This window comes from Sphaeramia orbicularis, chromosome 20 (assembly GCF_902148855.1).
Source record: "Sphaeramia orbicularis chromosome 20, fSphaOr1.1, whole genome shotgun sequence".
In the NCBI taxonomy this organism is placed as follows: Eukaryota; Metazoa; Chordata; class Actinopteri; order Kurtiformes; family Apogonidae; genus Sphaeramia; species Sphaeramia orbicularis.
In genome coordinates, this window is record NC_043976.1 from 32,573,490 (window position 1) to 32,588,454 (window position 14,965).

Below are 14,965 nucleotides of genomic sequence, written 5' to 3' on the forward strand. Positions count from 1 at the left end.
GGAACCATTTAGAACTGTTTTGATAGGCACATAAAAATTAGACCAGAATTTCATTTTTTGAAGCATGAACTATAGCCTTATGTTTTACAACCGGGGGGCACTGATGACCCCTCCAAACAGGTTGAAATACCTCAGAAATCATCTATTGATGCGTTTGGAACCATTTAGAACTGTTTTTAAAGGTATATAAAAACATGACCAAAATTTCATGTTTTGAAGCATGAACTATAGCCTTATGTTAGACCACCGGGGGGCGTTTATGACCCTGCTCAAAAATGGGTTGAAAAAGTTTGAATTCCTCAGAAACCATCAATTGAGGTCTTTGGAACCATTTAGAACTGTTTTTAAAGGTATATAGAATTTGAAAAAAATTTCATATTTTGAAGCATGAACTATAGCCTTATGTTTTACCACTGGGGGGGGGGCGCTGATGACCCCCCTCAAAAATGGGTTGAAACAAGTTTGAATACTTCAGAAATCCTCTATTGATGCCTTTGGAACCATTTGGAACTGTTTTGAAAGGTATATAAAAATATGACCAAAATTTCATGTTTTCGAGGATGAACTATAGCCTTATGTTAGACCACCGGGGGGCGTTTATGACCCTGCTCAAAAATGGGTTGAAACAAGTTTGAATTCCTCAGAAACCATCAATTGAGGTCTTTGGAACCATTTAGAACTGTTTTTAAAGGTATATAGAATTTGAAAAAAATTTCATATTTTGAAGCATGAACTATAGCCTTATGTTTGACCACCGGGACGCTCATGACCCCCCTCAAAAATGGGTTCAAACAGGGTTAAATACCTCAGAAACCATCTATTGAGGCCTTTGATCCATTTAGAACTGTTTTTAAAGGTATATAGAAATTTACCAAAATTTAATTTTTTGAAGCATGAACTATAGCCTTATGTTTTACAACTGGGGGGGCGCTGATGACCCCCCTCAAAAAATGGGTTCAAACAAGTTTGAATACCTCAGAAATCATCTATTGAGGCCTTTTGATCCATTTAGAACTTTTTTTAAAGGTATATAGAATTTGACCAAAATTTCATTTTTTGAAGCATGAACTATAGCCTTATGTTTGACCACTGGGGGGGCGCTGATTACCCCTTTCAACAATGTGTTTAAACAGGTTTATATACCTCAGAAATGTGCTTTTGATTCCTTTGGAACCATTTAGAACTGTTTTTAAAGGTATGAAAAAATATGACCAAAATTTCATTTTTTGAAGCATGAACTACAGCCTTATGTTTACCACCGGGGGGCGCTGATGACCCTTCCAAAAAGGTTTAAATACCTTAGAAATCATCTATTGATGACTTTGGAACTATTTGGAACTGTTTTTAAAGGTATATAAAAATATGACCAAAATTTCATGTTTTGGAGCCTTATGTTTGACAACTGGGGGTGCGCTGATGACCCCCCTCAAAAAATGGGTTCAAACAAGTTTGAATACCTCAGAAATCCTCCATTGAGGACTTTGGATCCATTTAGAACTGTTTTTAAAGGTATATAGAATTTGACCAAAATTTCATATTTTGAAGCATGAATTATAGCCTTATGTTAGACCACCGGGGGGCGTTTATGACCCTGCTCAAAAATGGGTTGAAACAAGTTTGAATTCCTCAGAAACCATCAATTGAGGTCTTTGGAACCATTTAGAACTGTTTTTAAAGGTAAATAGAATTTGAAAAAAATTTCATATTTTGAAGCATGAACTATAGCCTTATGTTTTACCACTGGGGGGGGGGGGGCGCTGATGACCCCCCTCAAAAATGGGTTTAAACAACTTTAAATCCTTCAGAAATCATCTATTGAGGCCTTTAGAACCATTTAGAACTATTTTTAAAGGTATATAGAATTTGACCAAAATTTCATTTTTTGAAGCATGAACTATAGCCTTATGTTTGACAACTTGGGGGCGCTGATGACCCCTTTCAACAATGGGTTCAAACAGGTTTAAATACCTCAGAAATCATCTATTGATGCCTTTGGAACCATTTGGAACTGATTTGAAAGGTATATAAAAATATGACCAAAATTTCATGTTTTGGAGCATGAACTATAGCCTTATGTTTGACCACCGGGACGCTCATGACCCCCCTCAAAAATGGGTTCAAACAGGTTTAAATACCTCAGAAACCATCTATTGAGGCCTTTGGATCCATTTAGAACTGTTTTTAAAGGTATATAGAATTTGACTGAAATTTCATTTTTTGAAGCATGAACTATTGCCTTATGTATTACCACTTGGGGGGGCACTGATTACCCCCCTCAAAAATGGGTTTAAACAAGTTTGAATACTTCAGAAATCATCTATTGAGGCCTTTGGAACCATTTAGAACTGTTTTAAAAGGTATATAGAATTTGACTGAAATTTCATTTTTTGAAGCATGAACTATAGCCTTATGTTTTACCACTGGGGGGGGGGGGGGGGGGGCACTGATTACCCCCCTCAAAAATGGGTTTAAACAAGTTTGAATACTTCAGAAATCATCTATTGAGGCCTTTGGAACCATTTAGAACTGTTTTAAAAGGTATATAGATTTTGACCAAAATGTCATTTTTTGAAATATGAACTATAGCCTTATGTTTTACCACTGGTGGGGGGCGCTAATGACCCCCCTCAAAAATGGGTTTAAACAAGTTTGAATACTTCAGAAATCCTCTATTGATGCCTTTGGAACCATTTGGAACTGTTTTGAAAGGTCCATAAAAATATGACCAAAATTTCATGTTTTCGAGGATGAACTATAGCCTTATGTTTGACCACCGGGACGCTCATGACCCCCCTCAAAAATGGGTTGAAAAGAGTTTGAATACCTCAGAAACCATCTTTTGATGCCTTTGGATCCATTTAGGACTGTTTTTAAAGGTATATAAAAATATGACCAAAATTTCATGTTTTCGAGGATGAACTATAGCCTTATGTTTGACCACCGGGCCACTCATGACCCCCCTCAAAAATGGGTTGAAATAAGTTTGAATACCTCAGAAACAATCTATTGAGGCCTTTGTGATCCATTTAGAACTCTTTTTAAAGGTATATAGATTTTGACCAAAATTTCATTTTTTGAAGCATGAACTATAGCCTTATGTTTGACCACTGGGGGGCGCTGATGACCCCCTTGAACAATGGGTTTAAACAGGTTTAAATACCTCAGAAATTGGCTTTTTATTCATTTGGAACCATTTAGAACTGTTTTGAAAGGCACATAAAAATTAGACCAGAATTTCATTTTTTGAAGTATGAACTATAGCCTTATGTTTTACGACCGGGGGGCACTGATGACCCCTCCAAACAGGTTGAAATACCTCAGAAATCATCTATTGATGCGTTTGGAACCATTTAGAACTGTTTTTAAAGGTATATAAAAACATGACCAAAATTTCATGTTTTGAAGCATGAACTATAGCCTTATGTTAGACCACCGGGGGGCGTTTATGACCCTGCTCAAAAATGGGTTGAAACAAGTTTGAATTCCTCAGAAACCATCAATTGAGGTCTTTGGAACCATTTAGAACTGTTTTTAAAGGTATATAGAATTTGAAAAAAATTTCATATTTTGAAGCATGAACTATAGCCTTATGTTTGACCACCGGGACGCTCATGACCCCCCTCAAAAATGGGTTCAAACAGGGTTAAATACCTCAGAAACCATCTATTGAGGCCTTTTGATCCATTTAGAACTGTTTTTAAAGGTATATAGAAATTTACCAAAATTTAATTTTTTGAAGCATGAACTATAGCCTTATGTTTTACAACTGGGGGGGCGCTGATGACCCCCCTCAAAAAATGGGTTCAAACAAGTTTGAATACCTCAGAAATCATCTATTGAGGCCTTTTGATCCATTTAGAACTTTTTTTAAAGGTATATAGAATTTGACCAAAATTTCATTTTTTGAAGCATGAACTATAGCCTTATGTTTGACCACTGGGGGGGCGCTGATTACCCCTTTCAACAATGTGTTTAAACAGGTTTATATACCTCAGAAATGTGCTTTTGATTCCTTTGGAACCATTTAGAACTGTTTTTAAAGGTATGAAAAAATATGACCAAAATTTCATTTTTTGAAGCATGAACTACAGCCTTATGTTTACCACCGGGGGGCGCTGATGACCCTTCCAAAAAGGTTTAAATACCTTAGAAATCATCTATTGATGACTTTGGAACTATTTGGAACTGTTTTTAAAGGTATATAAAAATATGACCAAAATTTCATGTTTTGGAGCCTTATGTTTGACAACTGGGGGTGCGCTGATGACCCCCCTCAAAAAATGGGTTCAAACAAGTTTGAATACCTCAGAAATCCTCCATTGAGGACTTTGGATCCATTTAGAACTGTTTTTAAAGGTATATAGAATTTGACCAAAATTTCATATTTTGAAGCATGAATTATAGCCTTATGTTAGTCCACCGGGGGGCGTTTATGACCCTGCTCAAAAATGGGTTGAAACAAGTTTGAATTCCTCAGAAACCATCAATTGAGGTCTTTGGAACCATTTAGAACTGTTTTTAAAGGTAAATAGAATTTGAAAAAAATTTCATATTTTGAAGCATGAACTATAGCCTTATGTTTTACCACTGGGGGGGGGGGGCGCTGATGACCCCCCTCAAAAATGGGTTTAAACAACTTTAAATCCTTCAGAAATCATCTATTGAGGCCTTTAGAACCATTTAGAACTATTTTTAAAGGTATATAGAATTTGACCAAAATTTCATTTTTTGAAGCATGAACTATAGCCTTATGTTTGACAACTTGGGGGCGCTGATGACCCCTTTCAACAATGGGTTCAAACAGGTTTAAATACCTCAGAAATCATCTATTGATGCCTTTGGAACCATTTGGAACTGATTTGAAAGGTATATAAAAATATGACCAAAATTTCATGTTTTGGAGCATGAACTATAGCCTTATGTTTGACCACCGGGACGCTCATGACCCCCCTCAAAAATGGGTTCAAACAGGTTTAAATACCTCAGAAACCATCTATTGAGGCCTTTGGATCCATTTAGAACTGTTTTTAAAGGTATATAGAATTTGACTGAAATTTCATTTTTTGAAGCATGAACTATTGCCTTATGTATTACCACTTGGGGGGGCGCTGATTACCCCCCTCAAAAATGGGTTTAAACAAGTTTGAATACTTCAGAAATCATCTATTGAGGCCTTTGGAACCATTTAGAACTGTTTTAAAAGGTATTTAGAATTTGACCAAAATTTCATTTTTTGAAGCATGAACTATAGCCTTATGTTTGACCACTGGGGGGCGCTGATGACCCCCTTGAACAATGGGTTTAAACAGGTTTAAATACCTCAGAAATTGGCTTTTTATTCATTTGGAACCATTTAGAACTGTTTTGAAAGGCACATAAAAATTAGACCAGAATTTCATTTTTTGAAGCATGAACTATAGCCTTATGTTTTACAACCGGGGGGCACTGATGACCCCTCCAAACAGGTTGAAATACCTCAGAAATCATCTATTGATGCGTTTGGAACCATTTAGAACTGTTTTTAAAGGTATATAAAAACATGACCAAAATTTCATGTTTTGAAGCATGAACTATAGCCTTATGTTAGACCACCGGGGGGCGTTTATGACCCTGCTCAAAAATGGGTTGAAACAAGTTTGAATTCCTCAGAAACCATCAATTGAGGTCTTTGGAACCATTTAGAACTGTTTTTAAAGGTATATAGAATTTGAAAAAAATTTCATATTTTGAAGCATGAACTATAGCCTTATGTTTTACCACTGGGGGGGGGGGCGCTGATGACCCCCCTCAAAAATGGGTTGAAACAAGTTTGAATACTTCAGAAATCCTCTATTGAGGCCTTTGGAACCATTTGGAACTGTTTTGAAAGGTATATAGAATTTGACAATAATTTCATTTTTTGAAGCATGAACTATAGCGTTATGTTTGACAACTGGGGGGGCGCTGATGACCCCCCTCAAAAAATGGGTTCAAACAAGTTTGAATACCTCAGAAATCATCTATTGAGGCCTTTGTGATCCATTTAGAACTGTTTTTAAAGGTATATAGAATTTGACCAAAATTTCATTTTTTGAAGCATGAACTATAGCCTTATGTTTGACCACTGGGGGGCGCTGATGACCCCCTTGAACAATGGGTTTAAACAGGTTTAAATACCTCAGAAATTGGCTTTTTATTCATTTGGAACCATTTAGAACTGTTTTGAAAGGCACATAAAAATTAGACCAGAATTTCATTTTTTGAAGCATGAACTATAGCCTTATGTTTTACAACCGGGGGGCACTGATGACCCCTCCAAACAGGTTGAAATACCTCAGAAATCATCTATTGATGCGTTTGGAACCATTTAGAACTGTTTTTAAAGGTATATAAAAACATGACCAAAATTTCATGTTTTGAAGCATGAACTATAGCCTTATGTTAGACCACCGGGGGGCGTTTATGACCCTGCTCAAAAATGGGTTGAAACAAGTTTGAATTCCTCAGAAACCATCAATTGAGGTCTTTGGAACCATTTAGAACTGTTTTTAAAGGTATATAGAATTTGAAAAAAATTTCATATTTTGAAGCATGAACTATAGCCTTATGTTTTACCACTGGGGGGGGGGGGGGCGCTGATGACCCCCCTCAAAAATGGGTTTAAACAACTTTAAATCCTTCAGAAATCATCTATTGAGGCCTTTAGAACCATTTAGAACTATTTTTAAAGGTATATAGAATTTGACCAAAATTTCATTTTTTGAAGCATGAACTATAGCCTTATGTTTGACAACTTGGGGGCGCTGATGACCCCTTTCAACAATGGGTTCAAACAGGTTTAAATACCTCAGAAATCATCTATTGATGCCTTTGGAACCATTTGGAACTGATTTGAAAGGTATATAAAAATATGACCAAAATTTCATGTTTTGGAGCATGAACTATAGCCTTATGTTTGACCACCGGGACGCTCATGACCCCCCTCAAAAATGGGTTCAAACAGGTTTAAATACCTCAGAAACCATCTATTGAGGCCTTTGGATCCATTTAGAACTGTTTTTAAAGGTATATAGAATTTGACTGAAATTTCATTTTTTGAAGCATGAACTATTGCCTTATGTATTACCACTTGGGGGGGCGCTGATTACCCCCCTCAAAAATGGGTTTAAACAAGTTTGAATACTTCAGAAATCATCTATTGAGGCCTTTGGAACCATTTAGAACTGTTTTAAAAGGTATTTAGAATTTGACCAAAATTTCATTTTTTGAAGCATGAACTATAGCCTTATGTTTGACCACTGGGGGGCGCTGATGACCCCCTTGAACAATGGGTTTAAACAGGTTTAATACCTCAGAAATTGGCTTTTTATTCATTTGGAACCATTTAGAACTGTTTTTAAAGGCACATAAAAATTAGACCAGAATTTCATTTTTTGAAGCATGAACTATAGCCTTATGTTTTACAACCGGGGGGCACTGATGACCCCTCCAAACAGGTTGAAATACCTCAGAAATCATCTATTGATGCGTTTGGAACCATTTAGAACGGTTTTTAAAGGTATATAAAAACATGACCAAAATTTCATGTTTTGAAGCATGAACTATAGCCTTGTGTTAGACCACCGGGGGGCGTTTATGACCCTGCTCAAAAATGGGTTGAAACAAGTTTGAATTCCTCAGAAACCATCAATTGAGGTCTTTGGAACCATTTAGAACTGTTTTTAAAGGTATATAGAATTTGAAAAAAATTTCATATTTTGAAGCATGAACTATAGCCTTATGTTTTACCACTGGGGGGGGGGGGGGCGCGCTGATGACCCCCCTCAAAAATGGGTTTAAACAACTGTAAATCCTTCAGAAATCATCTATTGAGGCCTTTAGAACCATTTAGAACTATTTTTAAAGGTATATAGAATTTGACCAAAATTTCATTTTTTGAAGCATGAACTATAGCCTTATGTTTGACAACTTGGGGGCGCTGATGACCCCTTTCAACAATGGGTTCAAACAGGTTTAAATACCTCAGAAATCATCTATTGCTGCCTTTGGAACCATTTGGAACTGTTTTGAAAGGTATATAAAAATATGACCAAAATTTCATATTTTGAAGCATTAACTATAGCCTTATGTTTGACCACCGGGTCGCTCATGACCCCCCTCAAAAATGGGTTGAAACAAGTTTGAATACCTCAGAAACCATTTATTGAGCCCTTTGGATACATTTAGAACAGTTTTTAAAGGTATATACATTTTGACCAAAATTTAATTTTTTGAAGCATGAACTATAGCCTTATGTTTGACCACTGGGGGGCGCTGATGACCCCAGCTATTAATCTGTTTTCTTTTTTCAGACTTTGAACACAAATGAGGACCTGAAGAATTTTTACAAAGTTCTTTCCACAAACACAGATGGAAACGTTGAATTTGTTTCAACAGTGGAAGGTAGCTAAAAATTAAATATAATGTTATTAGCCAAAGAGTAAAATACTACAAGTCTGATTTAATTCGGATTTATTCATCCTATTTTTACATCTTGGCAGCTTATGATTACCCAATATACGGGACCCAGTGGCATCCAGAGAAGAATGCGTTTGAATGGTTAAAGTCTTATTATTCACACTCACGCTCAGCAGTGAAAACCACCTTCTATATGGCAGAGTTCTTCGTCAATGAAGGTATGAACCAAACATTATTATACATTATGCATTATGCGTAATGAATATTTGTAATATGTCATTGTTTTGTTTTGTTTCCTTACAGCAAGAAAAAGCTTCCACAGATTTGAAACTGAAGACGCTGAGAGAAAAGCACTGATATACAACTACCGTCCTGTTTTCACCGGGGTCAAAAGCTGCTTTCTGCAAAAATACTTTTTCTGATGTCTTTTCGCACACTGATAATTGATCGATTGAATCATAAGAAATGTGATGAAATGTACATTTCAGATATTAGGAAAACAGTGAAAGTCGCCTGAACTTATGTTAAACAGATGGTGTTAGGTTCTGTGCACTATTTTTTCTCGTCTTCTCCTTCTTTATGACTTTGTTTTGTCTATTTCAGATTAATAACTTTGTAGACATTTTGCCTAGTTAACTGTGTTTTGCTAGGTTAACTATTTTAGTCCTTTTGTAGTATTTCTTCTATTTTTATATGCCTATAGCCTTATGTTTGACCACTAGGGGGCGCTGATGACCCCCCCCCCCCCAAAAAAAAAAAAAAAAAAAAAGTGTTGAAACAGGTTTAAATACCTCAGAAATCCTCTATTGATGCCTTTGGAACCATTTAGAACTGTTCTTAAAAGTATATAAAACTATGACCAGAATAAAATTTTTTGGAGCACCACTGGGGGGTGCTGATGACCCTCCTCAAAAATGGGTTGAAACAGGTTTAAATACCTCAGAAATCATTTCGAACTGTTTTTAAAGGTATATAAAAATATGAGCAGAATTTCATTTTTGGAGCAGATATTCTAGCCTTATGATCAACCACTGGGGGGGGGGGGGGGGGGGTGCTGATGACCCCCCTCAAAAATGGATTGAGACATCTTTAAATACTTCAGAAATCATCTATTGATGTCTTTGGAACCATTTACAACTGTTTTTAAAGGTATATAAAAATATGACCAGAATTTCATTTTTGGAGCACATACGTTCGGGATCAAAACCGACTTTCTGTAAAAATACTTTTTCTGATGTCTTTTCGCACACTGATAATTGATCGATTGAATCATAAGAAATGTGATGAAATGTACACTTCAGATATCAGGAAAAACAGAGAAAGGAGAGTAAATGCTGAACTTTTGTTAAACAGATGGTGTTAGGTTCTGTGCACTATTTTTTTCTAGTCTTCTCCTTTTTGACTTTTTTTTGTCTATTTCTGATTAAGAACTTTGTAAACATTTTGCCTAGTTAACTGCATTTTTCTAGGTTAACTATTTTAGTCCTTTTGTAGATTTTCTTCTATTTTTATATGCTTAATTACTGTCACATCCACTCCACACAGGTTTTGCCTCATGCCTGCAGCATAGTTTTTTGTTAGCGTTTTCTTTTTGTTGGCCGAGTGGGTCCGAATGTCCTGTTTTCACTTTTCTTTTCCTTAAGACTTAGTTTGTGGCTTGTCTTTAGCTTACCGGTCTACAGATCTGATTGGAATATGACCAAAACATGGGCTATTTCTGTAATAGAATAAATACACAGAACTGGCATCTGGATACATTTTCCAAAGCTTTTAATTTGGCCGGTAAGCTACAGGGCCATTGGTCTTATTTTTTGGGAAAGGTAGCGGTGCGCTGGCAGCTTCTGCGGCCCCGTATAGGGTTGGCCTGTCCAGTGCAAGGTTATTACCATTAACAAAAAGTTACACAATGGCAAAAACTAGAACTGAAAAAACATTTTCGTCAACTGAAATAAATAAATAAGTAAAAGAAAAAATGATAACTGAAACTGTACTGTGTGCTTACAAAACTAACTAAAACGTATAAAAATTATGGATAAAATTCCCTTCGTTTTCATCTTTGTCAATATCGGATTGATATGAAATTGATTTATTTCGCTCGAGCAATTTTAATTGGTGGCACCATACGACACTCCACGGTTCGTCACTTCTCGTCACTTCTCGTTTAGAGCCGTCTTCTCGTCCCCACTCTATCTGGAAACATGGAGACTAAAGTTGGGCAAAAGCACCAGAGTCCTGTCTGGGATTTATTTGAATACGATGGCAAGGAAGATAAAAGATATTTTAAAAAAAACTAAAACTAAACAAAAAAACTAAGCATTTAGAAAAAAACTAAAACTAATAAAACTAGCAAAACTGCTCTAAAAACTAATTAAAACTAACTGAATTTGAGAAAAAAAGTCAAAACTAAATAAAACTAAACTATAATGAAAAATCCCAAACTATTATAACCTTGGTCCAGCGCACCGTCCTTATTTTTATTTGGCCGGTCCACTCTGGTCTTTTCTTTTATTACTTTGGATACAGGGTTTTTAAAGGGTTTGGTTCTGGTTAGTTAAAAACAACTCATTCAAACAAAGTAAAGAAGTTAAAACAATGAAGAACAAAACAAAAGAAATGTAATAAAATAAAAAGATATTTTTTGAATGACACTCTTTGACTTTTGTGTCCTTTTTAAATATGTTTCACTTTCTGGTCATAACAGGTGAATACTAATATTTGGTAGAGTAATAAAGTAGGTATTTGGTAACAAATTCAGTGTAACCTTTTGTGGTTATATGGTCAGTGTATCTTTCAGTAATTGGATTTTCTTTTCAGAAACAAAAGAAAAATCTGTGGTTAATTGATTTTCGTTTTAAAATACAAGAATTAAAATTGAATTTCAATGCATTTTTCTTTTTCAGTGTCAAAACAGATGTAAACCAAATTTAAAAAATGGATTGATTTTCATTTTCTCTTTCTAATGACAAAAAAAAGTTATTATCTGACAGAAATGGAAAAACGGACCAAAAACGCCTGTTTTTTTTTCCACTTTGAGACCAGATGTTGTCATTTTTAAGGAAAGAGCGGTCACAAAGATTCCTAGGAACGACGGGTTTGTCCAAAATCTGGACATTGTAGACATACTCCCTCCACGAATGTCTATGAACCCATCGTTTGTAAGAATCTTTGTGACCTAGGCATTAGCGCTCTTTCCTTGAAAATGAAAACATCTGGTCTGAGAAAATGAAAAAACGGGTGTTTTTGGTCCGTTCTTCCACTTCTGTCATGTAGTAACTATCCTTTTTGTTATTAGAAAGAGAAAACAAACAAAAAAAATTTTTTAATTTGGTTTATCTGTTTTGACACTGAAAAGAAAAATGCCTTGAAATTAAATTTTCTTATATTTTGAAACAAAAATTAATTAACCACTGGTTTGTTTTTGTTGTTTCTGAAAAGAAAATCCAATTACCAAACTAGAAAAACACTTGAAACACTTAAATGTACAAACACAACAACATACGAGTCCAAAAACATTTAAGGCTGATAAAATATCTATTTTTTTATTCTAACATTTACCTTCATGCCACAATCTGCCATAATTCTCTTCCTATGCTTTGGATAACAAAGTTGAGCATCTTTAAAAAGTCCTCAACCACTGGCAAGTAAATCTGACATAGCCATAGGTATTTATAAAGTCCACTTTCAACTCAATTCAAGGACAGCAACAGGAAAACAGAAATGATTTGTCAAATGTAACTTCCAAAATGCTTTATGCACAAATAACACTCAGATAATATTGTTTCTTCTTCTTTTTAGAATAAAATGATATTTGAATAACATTTACACATCAAGCTGACGAGACTGGGATCTCAATCACAATACTACTGGAAATGTAATAATGCAATCCAGTAAGGAACATTCAAGATGTCAAAATTACCATGAGGAACTGAGCTATCAGGGATAGTGCTGCAAGTAACCTCTTAACATGCACTGAAATGAAACACAAATGGCCTTTTTTTAAAATTAAAATGTAGAAAAATAAAAACTGAAACTTGTGCCTCTGGAATTCAGTAGTTTCATTGGCCTCTGACGCTAACACCGCTTTTTCTCTTATATACAAATACACAATTTCTCAGGGTTTAATACTAATACTAATGGCTTTTTGTCTCCAGCCTTTTCGGATACAATGTCTTCATTGATTTAAGCCAAAAGAAGAAGTGACACTGCACTTACTATATAAAAAAAAAAAAAAAATGAAAATGCAGGTTCCATCATCTGAATATTAACTTTCTTTACCTACCACCTACCATACTTGGTCTAAACAATGAGGCATGCAGTATCTGTACACTTTAACTCGTTGTTAGGTTGTTACGATGTCGTTGGTTATAGAGGTGACAGGGTTGCAGTTATGGGGTTGTACATCCCAGTAAAGTCTCAAATTCTGACTGTATTAGCTGTTTTAACCCTTAAAGACCTAAAACTAGTTTTGTGGCGACTTCCAAATGAATCTTTCCTCTACATTTAATGTTTTCTAAGTAATTTACCACAATTTGTTACGCATATCCTCTGCATCTTTCAGTAGAAATCAGGCATTTTCCTACATTTAACCCTATAACACTGAACGTATCATATTTGATACATGAGTTTTGAAGCCCTCTACGTGATAAGTATGATTTTTTTTTGTCTTGAAACACTTGATGTATACAATTAGATACATGCAATACACTGATAATCCACCAGGGGGGAGGAATTTGTTCACCGGAGGCCTTTCCAATGACACTACAAAATTGTTAGGAGGCAGAACTTTGCCAATTTTGAAAAGGAATTACCAATTTGTTAAACATGTTTGTGTTATATTTTTGTTTGTTCAAAAATAATATTTGAGCATTGAGACCCAATGTATCAAATATGATACAAAATTGAAAAGCATACATGGAATTTGATATTTGAAAACATTTTTTGGTTGTTCAGAAGGACCAATAAAGGCTCCAGTTTCAAAGAACTGGAATTTTCTGTCATTGATTTTAATGGTTCAGGTTTTACAGGGTTAATTATGCCATGTTTCCACTACTTGGAACCAGCTCGACTCAGTATTCCTGGAGACCGTTTCCATTACAAGATACTACTGACTATAGTACCTGGTCGTCATAGCGATGTGGCACGTTACTTCCATGTCGTCTGTTCAGAGAGTTGCTGATACGAGGGCCGTTCAATAAGTTCATGGCCTCACCCAGAACAGAACAACACAGACTGATAATTTATATTTTTTTTCAACATAATCTCCATTTACAGCAATGCACTTGGTCCATCGACGTTCAAGCATCACTGTCCCATCACGAAAGAATGTAACATCCTGTATTATGACAACCAGCATTTCTGGGTGAGGCCATGAACTTATTGAACGGCCCTCGTAAACTCTCTCGTTGCGTGTTGTCTCATCTGAATTTTTCGTCGGCCACCAAAGACTGAACCTCCTCGACCGACCATGGTGTAGTTTTGGGCTGTTATCATGTGGATTAATGTACCGTGATATTTACTGTCCACTTCTGCATCTGTTTTTTGTAAAACGGTCACAGAGACAACTCTGACCAATCAGTGGTCTGCAGTGTTTACACGTCACGTTTTAGTATCTGGTCCCCAGTCCTGGAACCTCGGCGGAGGTGATACCAAAAAAGTAGTACCGGGTACCAGATTCCAGGTCCTTTTTCGTAATGGAAACGCAAAAAAGGCTGAGCCGAGTCGAGCTGATACCACGTAGTGGAAACAGGGCATTACTGACCATGTAGATGTTTGTACAAGTAAATTAAAAGGTTATCATATCAAAACAGAAAAAAACTAAATTAAAGATTTTAACTGAATGTAAAAACAAACATCTACACCCACTATCATTTGTCAAACTATATGGTTTTACTATTGAATCGACGTTGCAGAAGATAACGCTTCCATGTTCCAAATTGATCATATCTGATGACCATCAAAAGGTGAGAAACATCATTTTACCTGAATTATTTACAAGTATTGATAGGATTAATGGGTAAAAGTTATTTAGGTCAGTAGATTCTTTTGGTCGCCAGCAGCTGTTTAGGTCTTTGAGGGCTAATGTGTGCAGAGAAAAAAGATCTATTTCTACAGTATATTGTATATTTGAAGGAGTAGTTTGACATTTCGAGAAACGTCTCAGTCTTTCTGCTGGAATGATTTGGATATGAAATGGATACACCTGGCAGATTTGTCAGTTAAATATGAAGGTAGCCTGAACTATCTTAGCATAACGACTGAAAACGGATGCAAAATGCTAGTCTGGAGGGAAAATTTGCCTCCATGTGTCTCTGGAGACACTGCAAAGTCAGTGTCAATGTGTACTGAGAGTAAACAAGGTATAATGTGGTCCCTAGGGAGATTTTGAGGTGGGACTAAACTGACTTTCCTTGGATTACACAAGGCTAGCTGTTTCAATCTTTATGCAAATCTAAGCTAATCAGCTGTAGCTTCATGTTTACTGGGCAGATGGTTGATGTGTTTCATACTCTTACTCCAACCACTCTAAGTG

The 14,965-nt window shown here is 35.9% G+C and overlaps 1 protein-coding gene across 2 annotated transcripts in view; it reads left to right on the forward strand.

The window, feature by feature from the left end:
* The window catches only part of LOC115411734 (gamma-glutamyl hydrolase-like), a 37,708-nt gene extending 28,526 nt beyond the window's left edge, over positions 1-9,182 (forward strand). For both annotated transcript variants that reach the window (XM_030123952.1, XM_030123953.1), the window contains exons 8-10: positions 8,331-8,421; positions 8,520-8,654; positions 8,740-9,182. In XM_030123952.1, coding sequence (XP_029979812.1) covers positions 8,331-8,421; positions 8,520-8,654; positions 8,740-8,858 — 345 coding nt within the window. In that variant the 3' untranslated portion in view covers positions 8,859-9,182. The remainder of the gene's footprint in view (positions 1-8,330; positions 8,422-8,519; positions 8,655-8,739) is intronic.
* Positions 9,183-14,965: the final 5,783 nt, after the last annotated feature.